This window comes from Bombina bombina, chromosome 4 (genome assembly GCF_027579735.1).
Source record: "Bombina bombina isolate aBomBom1 chromosome 4, aBomBom1.pri, whole genome shotgun sequence".
NCBI lineage: Eukaryota > Metazoa > Chordata > Amphibia > Anura > Bombinatoridae > Bombina > Bombina bombina.
Genome location: NC_069502.1, coordinates 91,147,905 through 91,172,025, shown reverse-complemented (window position 1 = coordinate 91,172,025; position 24,121 = coordinate 91,147,905). Strand labels below are relative to the sequence as shown.

Genomic DNA, 24,121 nt, shown 5'->3' with positions numbered 1-24,121 from the left:
AACGTTGGGGCGGCAGATTAGGGGTTAATAAGTGTAGGTAAGTGGCGGCGACATTGGGGACGGCAGATTAGGAGTTAATAAATATAATGTAGGTGTCGGCGATGTTGGGGGCAGCAGATTAGGGGTTCATAAATATAATGTAGGTGGTCCCGGTGTCCGGAGCGGCAGATTAGGGCTTAATAAGAATAATGTAGGTGTCAGCGATGTCGGGGGCGGCAGATTAGGGGTTAATAAGTGTAAGATTAGGGGTGTTTAGACTCGGGGTTCATGTTAGGGTGTTAGGTGTAGACATAAATTTTATTTCCCCATAGGAATCAATAGGGCTGCATTACTGAGTTTTACGCTGCTTTTTTTGCAGGTGTTAGACTTTTTCTCAGCCGACTCTCCCCGTTGATTTCTATGGGGAAATCATGCGCAAGCACGTACGACCAGCTCACCGCTGACTTAAGCAGCGCTGGTATTGGAGTGAGGTAAGGAGCAAAATTTTGCTCAACGCTCACTTCTTGTCTTTTAACGACGGGTTTGTAAAAACTCGTAATACCAGCACTATAGGAAAGTGAGCGGTGAGTAAAAACTGCTCATTGGCACCGCATAGCCTCTAACGCGAAACTCGTAATCTAGCCGTATGTTTTTTCATGGGATTCCCATAGCGCTGGTATTGCGAGTTTTGCGGTGAGGCTAAAAAAACAGTGTTACAGTCTAAAACGACAAGATCCTTACCGCCATCTAAAGTCAGTAGTTATAAGTTTTACGTTACAAAGCTGTAACATAAAACTCATACCTAAAGTGTTAAAAAATACACTAACACCAATAAACTACTTATTAACCCCTAAACGAAGGCCCTCCGAAACCCAAACACTATAATACATTTATTAACCTCTAATCTGCTGCTCCCGACATCGCCGCCACAATGTTTTTTATTAACCCCTATTCCGCCACTCGCCGACATCGTCACCACTATACTAAAGTTATTAACCCCTAAACCGCCACACTCCCACATCGTAAACACTATTTAAGTATTATTAACCCCTAATCTGCCATTCTCCCACATCGCCCCCGCTATACTTAAGTTATTAAGCCCTACACCGCAAGCCATTATAATAAACCTATTAACCCCTAAACCGAAAGCCCCCACAACAAAATATTATAAATTAAACTATTAACCCCTAAACCGAAAACCCCCCACATCGCAATAAACTAATTTAAACTTCTAACCCCTAAACCTAACGCCCCCCCTAACTTTATATTAAAATTACAATTTCCCTAGCTTAAATTAAATTAAAACTTACCTGTCAAATTAAAAAAACTAAGTTTAAACTAACAGTTAAACTAATATAACTATTAAACTAAAATTAAACTAACTACCAATTAAATTAAACTAAAATACACATTAAAAATTACAAAGTATCTAATTACAAAAAATTAAAAAATACTAAGTTACAAAAAATAACAAACACTAAATTATGGAAAATAGCAAACGTAATTATCCAAAATAAAAAAGAATTAAACCTAATCTAATAGCACTATCAAAATAAAAAAGACCACCCAAAATAAAAAAAAACGTAGCCTACAATAAACTACCAATGGCCCTTAAAAGGGCCATTTGTGGGGCATTGCCCCAGAGATATGAGCTCTTTTACCTGTAAAAAAAAACACAAAGACCCCCCCAACAGTAAAACCCACCATTCAACAAACCCCCCAAAATAAAAAACCTAATTCTAAAAAAACCTAAGCTACCCATTGCCCTGAAAAGGGCATTTGTATGAACATTGCCCTTAAGAAGGCATTTAGGCTTTTACTGCCCAAACCCTAAACTAAAAAAAAAAAAACACCCAAAAAACCTATCACTAACCCCCGACGATCCACTTACAGTTTTTGAAGTCTCGCTTGAACGATCTTCATCACGGAGTTGAAGTCCTCATCCAGGTGGCCTCTTCAATCTTCGTCCCGGTGTTGAAGTCCTGATACAAGTGGCGAGAAGTCTTCATCCAGGCGGCCTCTTCAATCTTCATCCAGGTGGCATCTTCTATCTTGATCCCAGAGTCGCGGAGTGGGTCCATCCTGAAGACATCCGGCGCGGAGCATCCTCTTCATATGGTCGCTGCCATACACTGAATCTACAATGCAAGGGACATGACTCAACATGGCGTCCCTTGCATTCCTATTGGCTGAAAATTTTGAATCAGCCAATAGGAATTAGGGCTGCTAAAATCCCATTGGCTATTCAAATCAGCCAATAGAATTTAAGCAGCTCTCATTCTATTGGCTGATTCATTAGTTTTTTTTTTTAAATTGTTCTTTATTAGCCAACATAGAGGGCAATTTATACAATGATGCAGACTTGATTCGTAGCATTATGAAAAGAAAACAACTATCATCTTCTAAAAGTTCAACTCAAATAACAAGGAAAGAAAAAAAAAAAAGGAAAAAAAAAAAGCAGGTTATATTAATTATCCACTAACCGACAATTTTCCTCAAAAGGAGAAATGAAAAAGTAGAAATATTTTCCTTTGAGTCTACAAATAAAAAGAAACATTCTTGCCACAAGCCATCTTATGTTGGGGTTTTCTGTTTGAGATAAAAAGAAAAAGAAAGAAGGGAAGAAAAAAACAAAAAAAAAAAACAAAACCAAAGAGAAAAAAAAAAAAAAAAAAAAAAAAAAGGGAAGGGGGGAACGCCACTCTCCCATCTCCCCCACCAGTCCGTCTACCATATACCCAGCAGGACTAGTTCTGAATTTTGAAAAGGGAAGATCATGTATTCTCTCTCACTTTCAGGAAGTGACTTAATATATACTGACCATTTGTTAAAGAAATTCCTTATGTCCTCTTCATTATTAATGTCTGTGTCATTCTGTTCTAATAGACATTGTTTTTTCAAACAATTCTGGATTTCCGCCACACTTGGTACAGAGCGCATTTTCCATTTTTTACATATTAAGTATCTAGTGGCTAAAATAGAGATAGATATCATTTTGTCATTAGGATGACGCTTGTTTAAATCATCCATGCATAATATCACCTGTATATATAATGTAAGAGTTATAGATGGAGTTTTAAGTATCCTATTCAGCCAGTATTCTAGTTTGCGCCAAGTGTTTCTCACTTTTGGGCAGAACCAAAACATATGTTCTATGTCAGCTGCTGGGAAAGAACATTTAGGACATTTATTAAAGCTCGAGTTGTGCACCCTAAGACCCTGATTCATCAGTTTTAAACAACTTTCCAGTTTACTTCTATTATCAAATTTGCTTCATTCTCTAGGTATCATTTGATGAAGGAGCAGCAATGCACTACTGGTTTCTAACTGAACACATGGGTGAGCCAATGACAATCAGTATATATATGCAGTCACCAATCAGCAGCTAGAACTTAGGTTCTTTGCTGCTCCTTAGCTTACCTAGCTAAACCTTTCAGCAAAGGATAACAAGAGAAGGAAGCAAATTAAATAATCCACGTCCCTTTAATGTACAGATGCCATTCTGACAGAGTTTTCAGCCCCTTTAAGTATGCTGCAAATGTATCTACCCAGATTAATAGTGATAGCCTAGGGGTTTATAAACGTATCCTCAGTCCTCCCTTACAGGCGAGATTTTGAGGATATCTGAACTAGAGCACAGGTAAAATAATCAGATGATTAGCAAACATGCGGCTAGATTACGAGTTTTGAGGTAAGAGGGGTGAGGTGCTCACTTGAACGTTATTGTCACTGCTCACTTACCTACAGCGCTGGTATTACAAGTTTTCCTAAACCCAGCGTTATTAGGCAAGAAGTGAGCATAGAGCAAAATTGAGCTGCTTAACGCCTAGATTTAGAGTTCTGCGGCGAAAGGGGTGCGTTAGCTACGCATGCTTTTTCCCCCCGCACCTTTTAAATACCACTGGTATTTAGAGTTCACAGAATGGCTGCGTTAGGCTCCAAAAAGGGAGCGTACAGGCATATTTACCGCCACTGAAACTCCCAATACCAGCAGTGCTTACGGACGCGGCCAGCTTCAAAAACGTGCTCGTGCACCATATCCCCATAGGAAACAATGGGGCCGTTTGAGCTGAAAAAAAAACTAACACCTGCCAAAAAGCAGCGTTCAGCTCCTAACGCAGCCCCATTGTTTCCTATGTCTGCACCTAACACCCTAAGATGTACCCCGAGTCTAAACGCCCCTAACCTTACACTTATTAACCCCTAATCTGCCGCCCCCGCTATCGCTGACCCCTGCATTATACTATTAACCCCTAATCTGCCGCTCTGTACACCGCTGCAACCTATGTTATCCCTATGAACCCCTAATCTGCTGCCCCTAACCCCCGCTGACCCCTATATTATATTTATTACCCCCTAATCTGCCCCCCCAACGTCGCCGCTACCTACCTTCATTTATTAACCCCTAATCTGCCGACCGGACCTCACCGCTACTCTAATAAAGTATTAACCCCAAAAGCTAAGTCTAACCCTAATCTGCCCTCCCTAACATCACCGACACCTAACTTCAAGTATTAACCCCTAATCTGCCGACCGGACCTCGACGCTACTCTAATAAATGTATTAACCCCTAAAGCTAAGTCTAACCCTAACACTAGCACCCCCTTAAGCTAAATATAATTTTTATCTAACGAAATAAAATAATTCTTATTAAATAAATTATTCCTATTTAAAGCTAAATACTTACCTGTAAAATAAACCCTAATATAGCTACAATATAACGAATAATTACATTGTAGCTATTTTAGGATTAATATTTATTTTACAGGCAACTTTGTATTTATTTTAACCAGGTACAATAGCTATTAAATAGTTAATAACTATTTAATAGCTACCTAGTTAAAATAATGACAAAAGTACCTGTAAAATAAATCCTAACCTAAGTTACAATTAAACCTAACACTACACTATCAATAAATTAATTCTATCAAGTGGCATCTTCAATCTTCTTTCTTCCGGATCCATCTTCATCCCGCCGACGCGGAACATCCATCCTGGCCGATGACTTCCCGACGAATGACGGTTCCTTTAAGGGACGTCATCCAAGATGGCGTCCCTTGAATTCCGATTGGCTAATAGGATTCTATCGGCCAATCGGAATTAAGGTAGGAAAATTGAGCTCAATCTGATTGGCTGATTGGATCAGCCAATCGGATTGAACTTGAATCTTATTGGCTGATTCCATCAGCCAATCAGAATTTTCCTACCTTAATTCCGATTGGCTGATAGAATCCTATCAGCCAATCGGAATTCGATTGACGCCATCTTGGATGACGTCCCTTAAAGGAACCGTCATTTGTCGGGAAGTCGTCGGCCAGGATGGATGTTCCGTGTCGGCGGGATGAAGATGGATCCGGAAGAAAGAAGATTGAAGATGCCGCTTGATAGAAGACTTCATCCGGATGATGGACCTCTTCAGCCCCCGCTTGGATAAAGACTTCAGCCGGATAATGGACCTCTTCAGCCCCCGCTTGGATAAAGACTTCAGCCGAATAATGGACCTCTTCAGCCCCGGATAGGAGGAAGACTTCGAACCCTCTTCTGGACGGATCGGTGATACCCGGCATGGTGAAGACAAGGTAGGAAGATCTTCAGGGGCTTAGTGTTAGGTTTATTTAAGGGGGGTTTGGGTTAGATTAGGGGTATGTGGGTGGTGGGTTGTAATGTTCGGGGGGGGTATTGTATGTTTTTTTTACAGGCAAAAGAGCAGAATTCTTTGGGGCATGCCCCGCAAAAGGTCCTTTTAAAGGCTGGTAAAGTAAAAGAGCTTTTCAATTTTTATTTTAGAATAGGGTAGGGCATTTTTTATTTTGGGGGGCTTTGTTATTTTATTAGGGGGCTTAGAGTAGGTGTAATTAGCTTAAAATTGTTGTAATATTTTTATAATGTTTGTAAATTATTTTTTTATTTTTTGTAACTTAGTTCTTTTTTAATTTTTGTGTACTGTTTTCCCTCCTTGTAAATCTCACATTTGATGATGGACCACAGGTTCTCAATGGGGTTCAGATCAGGTGAACAAGGAGGCCATGTCATTAGATTTTCTTCTTTTATACCCTTTCTTGCCAGCCACGCTGTGGAGTACTTGGACGCGTGTGATGGAGCATTATCCTGCATGAAAATCATGTTTTTCTTGAAGGATGCAGACTTCTTCCTGTACCACTGCTTGAAGAAGGTGTCTTCCAGAAACTGGCAGTAGGACTGGGAGTTGAGCTTGACTCCATCCTCAACCCGAAAAGGCCCCACAAGCTCATCTTTGATGATACCAGCCCAAACCAGTACTCCACCTTGCTGGCGTCTGAGTCGGACTGGAGCTCTCTGCCCTTTACCAATCCAGCCACGGGCCCATCCATCTGGCCCATCAAGACTCACTCTCATTTCATCAGTCCATAAAACCTTAGAAAAATCAGTCTTGAGATATTTCTTGGCCCAGTCTTGACGTTTCAGCTTGTGTGTCTTGTTCAGTGGTGGTCGTCTTTCAGTCTTTCTTACCTTGGCCATGTCTCTGAGTATTGCACACCTTGTGCTTTTGGGCACTCCAGTGATGTTGCAGCTCTGAAATATGGCCAAACTGGTGGCAAGTGGCATCTTGGCAGCTGCACGCTTGACTTTTCTCAGTTCATGGGCAGTTATTTTGCGCCTTGGTTTTTCCACACGCTTCTTGCGACCCTGTTGACTATTTTGAATGAAACGCTTGATTATTCTATGATCACGCTTCAGAAGCTTTGCAATTTTAAGAGTGCTGCATCCCTCTGCAAGATATCTCACTATTTTTGACCTTTTCTGAGCCTGTCAAGTCCTTCTTTTGACCCATTTTGCCAAAGGAAAGGAAGTTGCCTAATAATGCTGCACACCTGATATAGGGTGTTGATGTCATTAGACCACACCCCTTCTCATTACAGAGATGCACATCACCTAATATGCTTAATTGGTAGTAGGCTTTCGAGCCTATACAGCTTGGAGTAAGACAACATGCATAAAGAGGATGATGTGGTCAAAATACTAATTTGCCTAATAATTCTGCACTCCCTGTAAATACTTACCTATAAAATAAACCCTAAGATAGCTACAATATAACTAATAGTTACATTGTAGCTAGCTTAGGGTTTATTTTTATTTTACAGGCAAGTTTGTATTTATTTTAACTAGGTAGAATAGTTACTAAATAGTTATTAACAATTTACTAACTACCTAGCTAAAATAAATACAAATTTACCTGTAAAAAAAAAACCTAACCTGTCTTACACTAACACCTAACCTTACACTACAATTAAATAAATTACCTAAATTAAATACAATTACCTAAATTACAAAAACAAACAAACACTAAATTACACAAAATAAAAAACAAATTATCAGTTATTTAAACTAATTACACCTAATCTAATAGCCCTATCAAAATAAAAAAGCCCCCCACAAAATAAAAAAAAAACGTAGCCTAAACTAAACTACCAATAGCCCTTAAAAGGGCCTTTTGCGGGGCATTACCCCAAAGAAATCAGCTCTTTTACATGTAAAAAAAATACAAAACCCCCCCAACAGTAAAACCCACCACCAACACAACCAAACCCCCCAAATAAAAACCTAACTAAAAAAACCTGAGCTCCCCATTGCCCTGAAAAGGGCATTTGCATGGGCATTGCCCTTAAAAGGGCATTTAGCTCTATTGCTGCCCAAACCCTAACCTAAAAATAAAACCCACCCAATAAACCCTTAAAAAAACCTAACACTAACCACTGAAGATCCACTTAGAGTTTTGAAGTGCCGACATCCATCCTCAATGAAGCCGGGAGAAGTCCTCAACGAAGTGGCAAGAAGTCCTCAACGAAGCCGGGAGAAGTCTTCATCCAAGCCGGCAGAAGTGATCCTCCAGACGGGCAGAAGTCTTAATCCAGACGGCATCTTATATCTTCATCCATCCGGTGAGGAGCGGGTCCATCTTCAAGACATCTGGCGCGGAGCATCCTCTTCTTCCGACGTCTAACGAAGAATGAAGGTTCCTTTAAATGATGTCATCCAAGATGGCGTCCCTTGAATTCCAATTGGTCAAAAGGATTGAGCTCGCATTCTATTGGCTGATTGGATCAGCCAATAGGATTGAACTTCAATCCTATTGGCTGATTGCATCAGTCAATAGGATTTTTTCTACCTTAATTCCGAATGACTGATAGAATTCTATCAGCCAATCGGAATCTAAGGGATGCCATCTTAGATGACGTCACTTAAAGGTACCTTCATTATGTGCTAGTCGTCGGATGAAGAGGATGCTCCGCGTCAGATGTCTTGAATATGGAGCCGCTCCGCACCGGATGGATGAAGATAGAAGATGCCATCTGGATGAAGACTTCTGCCCATCTGGAGGACCACTTCTGCCCGGCTTGGATGAAGACTTCTGCCCGTCTGGAGGACCACTTTGCCCGACTTGGATGAAGACGTATCCCGGTAAGTCAATCTTCAGGGGGTTAGTGGTACGTTTTTTTAAGGGTGTATTGGGTGGGTTTTATTTTTAGGTTAGGGACTTTGGGCGGCAAGAGAGCTAACTGCCCTTTTAAGGACAATGTCCATCCAAATGCCCTTTTCAGGGCAATGGGGAGCTTAGGTTTTTTTAGATAGTATTTTATTTGGGGGGTTTGATGTGTGGGTGGTGGGTTTTACTGTTGGGATTAGAGCTGATTCTGAAAGTAATATTTTTTATCTGCTTTTAAATAAATCTTTGAGTAAAAACTTCCTTATTTGCAGCATGATAAGAAACAGACATATTAGTTTCACGCTGAAGCTGTGGCTTTTGCACAGGATAACAAATATTAGTTATTTTTAGCTGCTCCTCAATGAAATAGTCGTTGAGTCTTACACTTGCTTGCTACAGTGGAAAATAGAGCATGGCTTCCTGTCGTGATGAAAATCAGTAATAAGTAACCACAAACAATATTTGTCTAATTTTATCCCTATTTTACCCCAGATGAAATGACATAGAAACAAACATCTTACTGCAAGAAAAATATCTATATTTACTGGTTAAAGGAACATGAAACATAAAAATGATTTCACAATTCAGACAGAACATACAATTTTAATCAACTTTCCAATTTATTTCTCTTATCTAATTTGCTTCGTTCTATTGGTATCTTTTGTTGAAGGATACCCAGGTAGGCTCAGGAGCTAGTTGCTGATTGGTAGCTGCACTCATATACCTTTTGTCATTGGTTTGTCAATGTGTTCAGCTATCTCCCTGTAGTGCATTGCTCCAAGAGAATGAATCAAAATTAAAAATAGAAGTAAATTGGAAAGTTGTTTAAAATTGTAAGCTCTATCTGAATGTGAAATATTTTTTTTTGGATGTCATGTCCCTTTAAGCTGTAATAGAACAAACAAGTGTGACTTGTCTTAATATATTTTAATCAGTTGCAATTTTTGCAGATTAATATAAAAGTAAGAAATATGCATATATATTTTTTTTGTCTTGATGCCTGCATTTTGCTAACTTCAAAGCCCCCTCAGATATAGAGCTGTTTAGTCTCACTATGAGCCCGATTATCTAACATTCACCAGATGTGTTAAACCTGACACTCTAATGGGCAGACCTCAGGGAATTCTCAAAAGAAGGGGGCTGTCCCTGCAAGTTGCAAGATGTCTCCCATAAAAATAATAGAATGGAAAGGGGAACTTTGTTAGGAAGAGTGAAGTTAGCAGGAAGCAGGGGTACACTTTGATCATTAAATACTGCAGCCAATACAAATCAGCTTACCCTGTTTTTAGTGTATAGTATCTTACATTTGCTTCTAAATTCGTATGCATGTTCTTATATTAGGGTAATTAGTATTCTGCATATTTTGACAAAATCTCACTATTTTTCAGTTTGCAAGATAAAACAGCGAGATCTGCATTGGGAATATATTTAGAGAATACTTCAGTCCTCCCAAAAATATTTCAGCCCATTAGCAGAGATGGAGAAACCCTATTTACAAGAAATAAAATAATCATCTTTGAATTTTGTTTTCTAGGTATAAATTTCACAGCACTTTTGCATGTGCAGTATAATTTTATTACCAGTTCTGCAGTTTGCTTTAAATGTTTGTTTTTTTTCCCTGTGTAATTACAATATGAATTTCAATCTTTTAATAAAATATGATTTTTGCAGAACAATTCCTTATTTTACTGACATTTAAAAATACTATTTTTACTGCTTTTATTAGACTATTTCATTTATTTATTTTGTAGGATTTTTAAATTATGATTTCTTGCAATGTGTGCACCTCCTTCACATACTTAGTTTGTGAAACGCTAGGATTTACCATTGGAACAAATAAAGGGGACTTTCATTCATGAAGTTTAAAATACTTCATGATGAAAGCTCCTTTATTTGTTCCAAACGATCGCCATTCTGAGCAGCTAAGGCAGCCCACTGGCAGAATGCTATTTTCCCTATTTGGCTGAGAGGTGACGTTTCCACCTCTTAGTCAATAGCCGTGCGGGAAATCCAACTTGCTTTAGCAGCTCAGAACGGCGATCGCTTGGAAGAAATAAAGGAGCTTTTATCATGAAGTATTTTATACTTCATGAATGAAAGTCCCCTTTATTTGTTTCAATGGTAATTCCTAGCGTTTCCCAAATGCTAGGATTTACCATCACTTTAAATGCAGGGCACAGATATTTACAAAAGACGCTGAGCCTGATGATCAAAATTTTGCCGGATCAGGTGTGAACAGCTTTGCCACTCATTACAAACTACCCTCAGAGAATTGTTTAATCAAAAAGGGGCTGTTCCTGTGAGCTGTGAAAAGCTCCCCATAACAATTAATTGACTTAATTGGAAAAGGAAACTACAATGAATAGAGTGACTTTAGTAGGGAGCAAGTGGCGCACTTTAAAAATTAAATACTGCAGCCAATTCAAGTTAGATTGCTCTGCTTTAAGCTTAAAGTATTTTACAATTGCCTCTGTTCTCATATTTATGTGTTTTACCATTAGGATAATAAGTGTTCTGTGTAATTTGTAGACATGTATTTGTTTCATTACAAATGCAAATTCATAATGAAAAATAGATACAAAACGAATATCCAAGCGAATGCACCAATTAAAGAAAAGGAAGAGATACTGATAAAATTCGTCCTTATTCATAATTTTTTTTCTTATGGCCCGGTGCTTTGCTAATAGGAGACTAAGCGCAGTGGATCACAGAGCCTCCGTTAAAGGAGAAGGTATTTAAGCGCAAGCCCTGGGATCTGCTGCACTAAGCCTCCTATTAGCACAACCAGGGACTCTAAAGGCTGTGACACACTGCAAGCGATGCAGTGCGAGGCGATGCAGCTGCTTCGCACCGCGTCGCATCGCTTCTGAAGTTCAATTATTTCATCTCTGAGCGCTCAGCTACGCAACCTGACGCAGCAGAGTGCTCAGAGATGAAAAGGCAAGACACACTGAGCGCGCACAGCCGCATCTACATGCTGCGCACCGCTCCGCTTGCAGTGTGTCACAGCCTTAAGAAGAAGGGTTGAGATTGACACGGCTCTTCAGCGCACTAGATGTTAGTATATAAAGCTGCAGGTGAAAATTTTTACCCGTAGAAGGAACATTTACATTTGTTTAATAAAAACGAATGCAAATGTTCCGCAAATATTCGGAAATTGTTTTGTTTAAATAAAACGAATACCGAATAGTACAGCAGTAGAATAGTCAGGGAAACTAATTTCCCCAAATATGCACGGATTCAGCAGAACCTAATTTTTTAGCGCTTCTCATTTCTAGTATTTTTTTGACAGAATCTCATCACCTTTCAGATTGTGAGAAAAAAAAAAAAAACTGAAAAAAATATTATAAAATACAATGGAAACATTTAAAAAACACACTTTTTCTAACTTTTGCCCTCGAAATCTACACATCTACAACTACCAAAAAACACTAATGTTAAATAGTTTCTAAATTTTGTCTTTGCTTTTTTGCAAGTTATAGGGCAATAAATACAAGAAGCACTTTGCTATTTCTAAAGCTTTTTTTTCTTCAAAATTAGCAATAGTTACATTGGAACACTGATATCTGTCAGAATTACCCTTCACATGTATATATTTTTTTTAGTAGACAAGGGGTTAATTAGGTAGCTTGTAGGGAGCTAGTAGGATTAATTTTAGCTTTAGTGTAGAGATCAGCCTCCCACCTGACACATCCCACCCCCTGGCCCCTTCCTGACCCCCCTCAAACAGCTCTCTTCCTTCCCCCACCCCCCAAAGGTCACCCCCATCTTAAGTACTGGCAGAAAGGCTGCTAGTTTAAAATAAAGGGGTTAAAAAAATAATATTTTTTTTAAATATATATTTTCTGAGGGGTACTATCCCCCCTTACCTCCCAATCTCCCTGACCCCCCAGCTCTCTAACCCTCCCCCTTTACCTATTATCCGCCACATTAGGTACTGGCAGCTGTCTGCCAGTACCCATTTTGCCATATATATGTATATATATATATATATATATATATATATATATATATATATATATATATATATATATATATATATATATCTGTAGTGTAGCTGCCCCCTCCTTTCCCTACCCCCGTACCCCCTCCCAAGTTACTTCCCTACCTCTTTACCCCCTCCCAGGTCATTTCCCATGAAACTAAATGTAAAATACCCCCCTCTCCCTCCTTCATGTTGCACTAAAGTGCAGACTTTCTGTAGTGTAGCGGTCTCACCCGCCCCCTCCCGCCTCCTCACATCCCCTCCCGCCTCCCCCAGCAATGAGCCGCCCACTCGCCTCTCTCCAATTCCTCCCACGCCACCAACGATCAGCACCATCGCTGGCCGATGCAGAGGGGGCCACAGAGTGTCCCTCTCTGCATCGATTGCCTAAAAAAAGGTATTGCACAATGCCTCAACTTCGAGGCATCGCTGTAATACCCTGAAAGCATCTGACATCGATCACAATCGCTTCCAGTGCTTGAAACACCAGAGGACATGCCAGGCACGTCCTTGGTCATTAACTGACACCCAATTTAGGACGTGGTTGACACGTCCTCAGTCTCCAAGGGGTTAAAGGGGTAGGAAAGTAAAAATTAAAGGGATACTAAACCCATATATTTTCTTTAATGATTCAGATAGAGCATACAATTTTAAGTAACTGAGTAATTTACTCCTATTATCAATTTTTCTTTGTTCTCTTGCTATTTTTATTTAAAAAGCAGGAATGTAAAGCTGAGGAGTCAGCCCATTTTAGGTTCAGCACCCTAGATAGCGCTTGCTTATTAGTGACTACATTTAGCCTCCAATCAGCCAGCGCAACCCAGGTTCTGAACCAAAAATGGGCCGGCTTCTAAGAGGAGTAAATTAGAAAGTTGCTTAAAATTGCATGCTCTATCTGAATCATTCAAGAAACAAATTTGGGTTCAGTGTCCCTTTAAATATTCATGATTCAGATAGAACATGCAATTTTAAACAACTTTTCAATTTACTTCTATTATCAGTTTTGCTTTGTTCTCTTGGTATCTTTTGTTAAAGAGTAAACATCAGGGCCGCCACTAGAAATTTTGGGGCCCTTGACTAAACCATTGATCAGGCCCCCCCCTTTGACATGTGCAATTTTTGACCAAGTGACTAAAACGTATATGCACTTTATTCTTAAGTGTCTATTTAAACTTGCAAATGTTGTAAAGGTAGTAACATACAAACACCAGTCATCCCAACTCTCCCTGACGTTCAGGGAGTCTCCCTGATTGTAATAGTGGCTCTCTGATGCCAGCAAATGGAATGCAATCTCCCTGAAACTCCAAGTACCATGATCCATTGTGGCCCAAATCCGGAAAAGTGTTTCTTAAAGGAATGCCTTTAATTGCTGGGACGTTATAGAACCCTCAAAGCATGCATCAGTAACCAAAGAAAGATGGATGTGGCGCTAGTGGATAAGCAAAGGTATCTAGATGAATAAAAGAAATTAAACTAAATAAAAATGCTAGTTTCAATACACATACTTAATGAGATTTAATACACATAAATACTAAGATTAAATACACCAAAACAATTCACATATAAAATAATAAACACAATATATATAAATCCTATACCACCGGTGGTTAATAATAATAAAAATGGGGTTGTTTAAAATCCGCTAAATTGCAAGAGTAGTCCATTCAATTTAAAAACTGTGCAAAATCTGATCAGACATCCATATTTTGAGGCAATACAGGAATCAAAAAGCAGTTTGTGAAGTCTCAATCTCCAGTGGTTAATACTGTCAGTGATACAAGTGTTGTAATATAAGTTATTGTAAGGTGCTGCTGGATCTGGGAGAGGGGTGTCAATTACCTTGAGAGCGCGACCACCTTCAGGACAAGGCTTCAGTCCTTGCTACAACGTTAACCAGTGTCAACTCCAAGTAGGTGTCCCGGTCGGTCTCAGGTTCCCTTACCCCTCTGTTTCAATCACGATCCGTCGGCATGTGACGTAATCAGCTCTGTGTACTCCGGGTGATCACGTGTTCGGATATGCGCCAATCAGCTGGAGTCTCCCACGCTGTCAATCCTTTGGCGGTTGGTTTAAAAGTTTTTAGACAGTGACAGAGCGCTCTGGTGTCTTTTGGTTTAGAAGTCAAGGAACAGACATACACATCTACGCGTTTCAGCCTCAATGCAGCCTTTATCAAGATGTCTTTTCTAGTTCCCATATTGTCTATTTATACCTTTATCAATTTCCTGTTTGCCACACTAATCAGTCGTTGATTGGTTAGTTAAATGTTTCCTCCATGTTTTTCTTTTATATTAGCTCTTCAATAAACGATGATTCTTTTAACGGATCTTTTATCATTGCTTCAATAAAAAGTATATGTATATACATAACCTCATAAGTTAAAGAACAATCTAATCTTGTTTAAATTATATAAGTAGAAACACACATTTAAAAGTGTATCAAAAAATGAACAACAATAAAATCATCCTAAATTATAATAAATGTATATATATAAATATAAATCTGCTCATATAAGTTCGCATGAATTATCCACTCTCATATACTGTATGATTCATTCGTTAATAGAATATGAGCTAGTTCTTATTTTCTCTATAAATAGTGTTAATTTTACCATTGCATATAACTTATATAGTTCCATTTCATTTTTTCATATTGCAGAGGAATCAATAGATCACAATGTAAAATCCAATAAGTTACTAAAACTGATGTAAAGACAATGTAAAAGAGATTAATAAATTAATTTAAACTAAAAATTTCAAAAAATATCCTATATGCAATACTAACCCTATAATAACTCAATATTAAATATAAAATTATTATGATGTCAACAATACATAAATCTAATTAATATTGGTTCTAAAACTAATGTGATAACATATGTAAAAGACCATATTAAAAGACTATATATATTCCTTATTTTATAAGTGAAAGTTAATAAAACCGAATTAAAAATGTAAAATGATATATTTAAAAATGATATTTAATGATATTTAATGATATTATTTAATGGTATTATTAATGGTGGGATTTTTAGGGTCATGGGTTCATGGTTAAGAATACTTAAAGTGGTGGTTTCCATATCTCTATCAGTATGGAATCTAAAAAAGTTAATGAATAAATGGGTTCAAATCTAATTCTACATTTAAGCCTTCTGGATTAATGGAGCCAAAATTATAAATTAGTTCGGCTTCATTATAAAGGATTAATTTTTCATAATCCCCTCCTCTGGGGTCTTTTTTAATTCTTTTTATACCCCACCATTGGAGATCTATTGTATTGCTCCCATGGTGTTCTTTAGCTCATATTCTATTAACGAATGAATCATACAGTATATGAGAGTGGATAATTCATGCGAACTTATATGAGCAGATTTATATTTATATATATACATTTATTATAATTTAGGATGATTTTATTGTTGTTCATTTTTTTATACACTTTTAAATGTGTGTTTCTACTTATATAATTTAAACAAGATTAGATTGTTCTTTAACTTATGGGTTTATGTATATACATATACTTTTTATTGAAGCAATGATAAAAGATCCGTTAAAAGAATCATCGTTTATTGAAGAGCTAATATAAAAGAAAAACATGGAGGAAACATTTAACTAACCAATCAACGACTGATTAGTGTGGCAAACAGGAAATTGATAAAGGTATAAATAGACAATATGGGAATTAGAAAAGACATCTTGATAAAGGCCGCATTGAGGCTGAAACGCGTAGATGTGTATGTCTGTTCCTTGACTTCTAAACCAAAAGACACCAGAGCGCTCTGTCACTGTCTAAAAACTTTTAAACCAACCGCCAAAGGATTGACAGCGTGGGAGACTCCAGCTGATTGGCGCATATCCGAACACGTGATCACCCGGAGTACACGGAGCTGATTACGTCACACGCCGACGGATCGTGATTTAAACAGAGGGGTAACGGAACCTGAGACCGGCCGGGACACCTACTTGGAGTTGACACTGGTTAACGTTGTAGCAAGCACTGAAGCCTTGTCCTGAAGGTGGTCGCACTCTCAAGGTAATTGACACCCCTATCCCAGATCCAGCAGCACCTTACAATAACTTATATTACAACACTTGTATCACTGACAGTATTAACCACTGGAGATTGAGACTTCACAAACTGCTTTTTGATTCCTGTATTGCCTCAAAATATGGATGCCTGATAAGATTTTGCACAGTTTTTAAATTGATTGGACTACTCTTGCAATTTAGCGGATTTTAAACAACCCCATTTTTATTATTATTAACCACCGGTGGTATAGGATTTATATATATTGTGTTTATTATTTTATATGTGAATTGTTTTGGTGTATTTAATCTTAGTATTTATGTGTATTAAATCTCATTAAGTATGTGTATTGAAACTAGCATTTTTATTTAGTTTAATTTCCTTTATTCATCTAGATACCATTCCTTATCCACTAGCGCCACATCCATCTTTCTTTGTATTTCTTGTGTTAGAATTGCTTTCTTTTGATGTATGCAGGTATAATATTGGTGTAAAGAAGTTTGAACCCGTCTTGTGTTTTTTTGTATGCATCAGTAACCAAAAAGCCCCCCACTGATTTTAATAAACAAAAACACAAATACTACCTTATTTACTGCACGTAATTAAACTTTGTATTCTAAAATATTTAAGGATTCAACAACAAGCGTACAATCACTGGAAAATAGGTTTGTTGTATGTGGTTGTGCAATAAAGCTACTTTTTATGTGACTTTAGTTTGAAGCTACTTTAGTGATAAGTCTCTATCTTATTTAGGGTTTCAAGGTGTCCAAAATATAATTGGGGGGGGGGGCAGTAGCGGGTGAAGCCCCCTCCCTGAAATTAGTTTTTGCAGGTTGGGATGTCTGAAACACACAGACACACTCATACACTGAAACACACACACTTACACATAAGGATTCACATATAGACACTCTAGCAGAAAGTAATATAGCTCACTGGGAAAGTTAGCAGGAAGCGCACATTAAAGGAACGTTAAACACCTCAAGATATTAATGTAAATGGTTAAATTGCATGTAGTAAAATTACTTTGCAATATACTTTCATTATTTATGTTGTTCTCCTTTCCTGTAATTTGAATTTGAATATTGTGGCTTTCCAGTGCATGTTAAACATGGAAGTGCAGACACAGCTATATTCCACACAATCATTGGTTGCACACTCTAGTAAGCCATTTATTATCATTCCTAATTGGCCCCAGCAGAAAAAGTAACCTAAGGACATTCAATTTACCCTTATTTTTTAATATTTAAACAAGTAATATCATTTTTAAGAATACGTGTACAAATTATTCTCAGGCCTATATTGTTCATATACATCTGCTTTACTGTTAGAGTAATGATAGGTGTTTTGTGCATTTTGACACCTTTAAGTTTGTGGTGGAAAAACTGTGAAATCAGCAAGGGGAAAATTATTAAAGAATACGGCAGACCTGGCTGAGAAATTTCAGCTGCATCCATGAAGCCCCTCTTCAGCCTAGCAGAGGTGGGCAAAACTAATTTTACAATAAGGTAAATAATACGCTTTAAACTTTGTATTATAAATACATATTTCACAGCATTTTGCATCTGAAGTGTACTTTTATTACAATTTGCCATTGTACACTTTAAATAATTTCTTTCCAGCACAATTTCAATACAAATTTACATTTTTTTTAAAAAAAATAAAAAAAAAAAGATTTTTCAAGAACAATTTCATCACAAAAGAAATAATACATTTACTGCATTTTTGAATATTTAATTTATTGGGTTTTTTTATATGATTTTTAAATTATTATTTTTTTGTGAGTCCTATTGCAATGTATGTTTCACCTTCACATAGTTGAAAGCAGGAAACGTCCCTTTACATAACACACTGATCTCAAGGTAAAAACGGCATTTAGAGAATTCGGATAAGGGCTTTGTAGAACTGGCGAGAATTCTAATAAAATCGCATAAGCCCAAAGAGATTTATAGAATTGGACCCCATATAAAAAATTACTATATCAGATAACTTGAAAACCTTAAAGTATAGTTGTTAAAAGTACAATAAGTTAATATTAACTTATCAAATATTTAATTATACCTAAATGACAATGAGACTTTTACCATTCCTATTATTTTTTAAGGCATTAATAGAAATAATTAAAGTGATAGTCAACAACACCAGCATTTTTGTTGTTTAAAAAGATAGATAATCCCTTTATTACCTATTCCCCAGTTTTGCATAGCAAACACTGTTATAATAATATAATTTTACCTCTGTGATTACCTTGTATATATGCCTCTTCAGAATTCCCCCTTATTTCAGTTCTTTTGACAGACTTGCATTTTAGCCAATCAGTGCTCATTCCTAGGTAACTTCACGTGCATGAGCTCAATGTTATCTATATGACACACATGAACTAACACCCTCTAGTGGTGAAAAACTGTCAAAATGCATTCACATAAGAGGCAGCCTTCAAGGTCTAAGAAATTAGCATATGAGCCTCCTAGGTTTAGCTTTCAACTAAGAATACCAAGAGAACAAAGCGAAATTTATATGCCCTATTTGAATCATGAAAGTTTATTTTGGACTTGACTGTCCCTTTAATATAGTTTTAAACAAAACAAAATATTTTTATTTCTAAGGATTATTAAATGATACAAAAATAAATTTAGATTTTAAATTATCCATGCCATTCTCAAAAATATTGACCAATAGGTTGAAACGGATATGTTAAATAAAAACAATCTTTAAATAATTATCAAATATAAATAAAAAGAGGGATAAAGCTCTCAACTATCGTAAATATTGCAGGATTATCATTGGTTTCCCACTGCCCCTCCCACAGCTTCCATGGCAAATGTTAGATTCCAGGACTGCCCTGGTTCCGCTCATAACACACAAATACGCTGTCCACTATTCATAAGGCCCGCCCACTATTGATACGACCCGCCCACTATTAATATGACCACCCACTATTCATATGACCCGCCCACTATTCATATGGCCAGCCCACTATTCATATGACCCACCCACTATTTATATGGCCTGCCCACTGCATAGTTGTGCTCTTCCTGTTCTTGAAAGCCTGGGGCTGGTTAGGATTAGCTATTTTTTAACACTACTTTGCTGTCAGCTGTAATTTTATCTCAAAAGTAATGAGTGATGATTTTCTTTCTAGAAATATTAATTTAAACATTTCAAACATTAGAAAATATACAATTTCACAAACCTGTGCTGCCATGTCAACCAGCTTTGGGAACCGTAGCCTTGCACCTTCTTCTGACTTTAGAAAGTCTAATAAACTTCCTGGAAAACAAACACACAAAAAAAAAGATCAAATAGAATATTAACACACCTCTTATTTAGAGCCAGATTACGAGTGAAGCGCTAACAGTTACGTGCGAAAAGGGGTTTATTGCAGTTTGCCACATCCGGTTTTCTGTTTTTTAACGTGATTGCTTGAGCGCAATTTAAGTTAACGCTCATCGGAATAGCACGTCCTAAGAACTCTGGTTAACTGTTTTGCGAAACAAAAAAGTGTCACAAAATACTTCAAAAATACATTACGAAGTACACTTACACTCATAATAAAACCATCTAGTAAACATTATTAACAAAAATATTGCACAAAAAACTTATAAGGGCTCAGGTGTTAGAAAAAAAAGGCAGACAAAGGACTTTAACATTAATATACATACATATACATGTCTAAAGATGTATATATATATATATATATGTGTGTGTGTATATATATATATATAATTATATATGTGTGTGTGTGTATACATATTTATTTATATGTGTATATATGTTTGTACAGACATATATACACATATAAACCCATAAATACAAATGTACACACATATAGATACATATATAATTCCTTGGAGCCCTTTGCAGTTAAGTAGATGTAAACATGTAAAAGCATATTTCTGCAATATTCATATTTAATAAAGTGTTATACTGTGTATTTACTGTAAATATTTCACATTCTAATGTTCTGCACATAACAGAATATGTTCTATGTATTTTGAAATAATTATTGCTATATATATCTGTATACATCTATATCTATATGTAATTATGTATAGGTATAGATGTATGTAGGTATAAATATATATTTGTGCTAAATACCATCTAATATATATAGAAGAACATGTCCGGTTAGCGCCCTTGAGAATATGCAATTGGGTTTGCATGCGAGTAGGGTGTTAGGTTTGTTCCACTTTTTTAGCTCAATTGACTCCTATGGGTGAATACGTTATCGACTGTGCGATATTCTATGTTCGACTTTTTACACACGTCGGATTATAGTGCGTGGCTGAAAACATTTACTTTCAACTTGTAATATGAGGGCTACTCGATGTGCCCAAAAAGCTTACTTTTAGCGGAGTTAGCACTCCACTTGTAATCTGGCTTTATTGTTATACTCAAGTCATGTATTCATATATCATTCTACAGTTTGATGTTTGGAATATGAATGTTAAATGAGAGACCATAAAAAGTTTGTTTGAAATATTTATGAAATAATGACTTACTTTCCTGCTATTTACAATATATGCCATAGAAAAATGACTAGGGTCACCAACTTTTCTGAAAAAAATATCGGCTATGATCATTGGTATAAATTTTCATAAATAACCAGGAAGCATAAATTAGGTTCTAAAACTGCTAGGAGCAAATTTTAATAATCATAGTTTTATAATTAGATTCTAACACACTAAGAATAAGTTTCATCATGATATCATCTTTATTTCTATATTTTCAACTTTGACCTGAACCCTAAAAATACTGGACGCACTAATAATAGTGCAGGATGCAATATTTCGCTGGACTGTGCTAACATTAGCATGCAACTTGATATTATAAATCGATGGTAAACTGCATTGACCAGAGAGCAGCCGACTTTGCTTAAGCGCAACCTACACTTTCAATGGATTTCACGAACACGCTAATTTTACAAGTTGAAAGTTATGCAACTTCAGACCTGAAGTAAACTGTAAGGGTTAAAACAAGGGTTAAAGTGGATATAGTATATAGTAAGGTATTTAAATACAGTTTGTGTGTGAGTGTGTGTGTGTATATATATATATATATATATATATATATATATATATATATATATATATATATATGTATATATATATATACATATATATATATCCCAACATAGCAAAGTCGACATTTCAGCTGTTCTAGACAGCCTTTTTCAAGACAATCTATAATCAAACATATAATATAGGTAAAAGAATATGCATACAGTCAATATACATACTACCATATACATTTCACAGTGTGCAAAACATGCATCTAATAAATACATAAGAAAACACCTCTGTTATCTCCCCTTATAAGTAACCACCCCTATTAGTGTGTTAATATTATGCTAATAATAAAAACATCATGAATAAATGCAGCTACAAAATGTGCATGCATCAATCTAAAAACTAGCAAAAAAGCTGTTTATATTATATGAGACAAAAAGTATATACACTGACAGTGTATATACAAAAAGTATATACACTGTTACAGACCAATGTTTATATTTTAATTGTCAATGTAAGTGAAGCACTCAAAATACAACACTGTTGCAACTTTAAATTACATATTATTCCCGATCAGTTTAGCATTGTTACCCCTGTATACCAATTAAACCGGCATACATATAGTATCAAAGCATATCAATCATTACACAGTTGTAACTATGCATTCAAACATAGTTTTATCTATATCTGCATCATAACTCAATACAAAGAGACCACACATTATACTCTGCATAACAACATGATGTAAAGAGACCAGATATTTACCTTACTGTTTAGAACATAATGGCTGAAAATGCCATGAATCAGGATACAAGTGTGTGTACACCTGGGCAATTCATTGATGAAAGGGGAGTTAGTGCATGTCTCTTTTGGATGATATATATATATATATATATATATATATATATATATATATATATATATATATATATATATATATATATATATATATATATATATATATATATATATATATATATATATACAGGGAGTGCAGAATTATTAGGCAAGTTGTATTTTTGAGGATTCATTTTATTATTGAACAACAACCATGTTCTCAATGAACCCAAAAAACTCATTAATATCAAAGCTGAATAGTTTTGGAAGTAGTTTTTAGTTTGTTTTTAGTTATAGCTATTTTAGGGGGGTATCTGTGTGTGCAGGTGACTATTACTGTGCATAATTATTAGGCAACTTAACAAAAACAAATATATACCCATTTCAATTATTTATTTTTACCAGTGAAACCAATATAACATCTCAACATTCACAAATATACATTTCTGACATTCAAAAACAAAGCAAAAACAAATCAGTGACCAATATAGACACCTTTCTTTGCAAGGACACTCAAAAGCCTGCCATCCATTGATTCTGTCAGTGTTTTGATCTGTTCACCATCAACATTGCGTGCAGCAGCAACCACAGCCTCCCAGACACTGTTCAGAGAGGTGTACTGTTTTCCCTCCTTGTAAATCTCACATTTGATGATGGACCACAGGTTCTCAATGGGGTTCAGATCAGGTGAACAAGGAGGCCATGTCATTAGATTTTCTTCTTTTATACCCTTTCTTGCCAGCCACGCTGTGGAGTACTTGGACGCGTGTGATGGAGCATTGTCCTGCATGAAAATCATGTTTTTCTTGAAGGATGCAGACTTCTTCCTGTACCACTGCTTGAAGAAGGTGTCTTCCAGAAACTGGCAGTAGGACTGGGAGTTGAGCTTGACTCCATCCTCAACCCGAAAAGGCCCCACAAGCTCATCTTTGATGATACCAGCCCAAACCAGTACTCCACCTCCACCTTGCTGGCATCTGAGTAGGACTGGAGCTCTCTGCCCTTTACCAATCCAGCCACGGGCCCATCCATCTGGCCCATCAAGACTCACTCTCATTTCATCAGTCCATAAAACCTTAGAAAAATCAGTCTTGAGATATTTCTTGGCCCAGTCTTGACGTTTCAGCTTGTGTGTCTTGTTCAGTAGTGGTCGTCTTTCAGCCTTTCTTACCTTGGCCATGTCTCTGAGTATTGCCCACCTTGTGCTTTTGGGCACTCCAGTGATGTTGCAGCTCTGAAATATGGCCAAACTGGTGGCAAGTGGCATCTTGGCAGCTGCACGCTTGACTTTTCTCAGTTCATGGGCAGTTATTTTGCGCCTTGGTTTTTCCACACGCTTCTTGCGACCCTGTTGCCTATTTTGAATGAAACGCTTGATTGTTCGATGATCACGCTTCAGAAGCTTTGCAATTTTAAGAGTGCTGCATCCCTCTGCAAGATATCTCACTATTTTTTACTTTTCTGAGCCTGTCAAGTCCTTCTTTTGACCCATTTTGCCAAAGGAAAGGAAGTTGCCTAATAATTATGCACACCTGATATAGGGTGTTGATGTCATTAGACCACACCCCTTCTCATTACAGAGATGCACATCACCTAATATGCTTAATTGGTAGTAGGCTTTTGAGCCTATACAGCTTGGAGTAAGACAACATTTATAAAGAGGATGATGTGGTCAAAATACTCATTTGCCTAATAATTCTGCACTCCCTGTGTATATATATATATATATATATATATATATATATATATATATATATATATATATATATATATATATATGTGTCTAGATATGTCTATATATGTGTATACATGTTTATACAT

At 36.7% G+C, this 24,121-nt stretch overlaps 1 protein-coding gene across 1 annotated transcript in view; it reads right to left on the bottom strand.

The window, feature by feature from the left end:
* The window catches only part of BLK (BLK proto-oncogene, Src family tyrosine kinase), a 111,855-nt gene that overhangs the window by 51,114 nt on the left and 36,620 nt on the right, over window positions 1-24,121 (bottom strand). Inside the window, exon 5 of the mRNA XM_053709547.1 lies at window positions 19,648-19,724. Within this exon, the coding sequence (XP_053565522.1) occupies window positions 19,648-19,724 (77 nt within the window). The remainder of the gene's footprint in view (window positions 1-19,647; window positions 19,725-24,121) is intronic.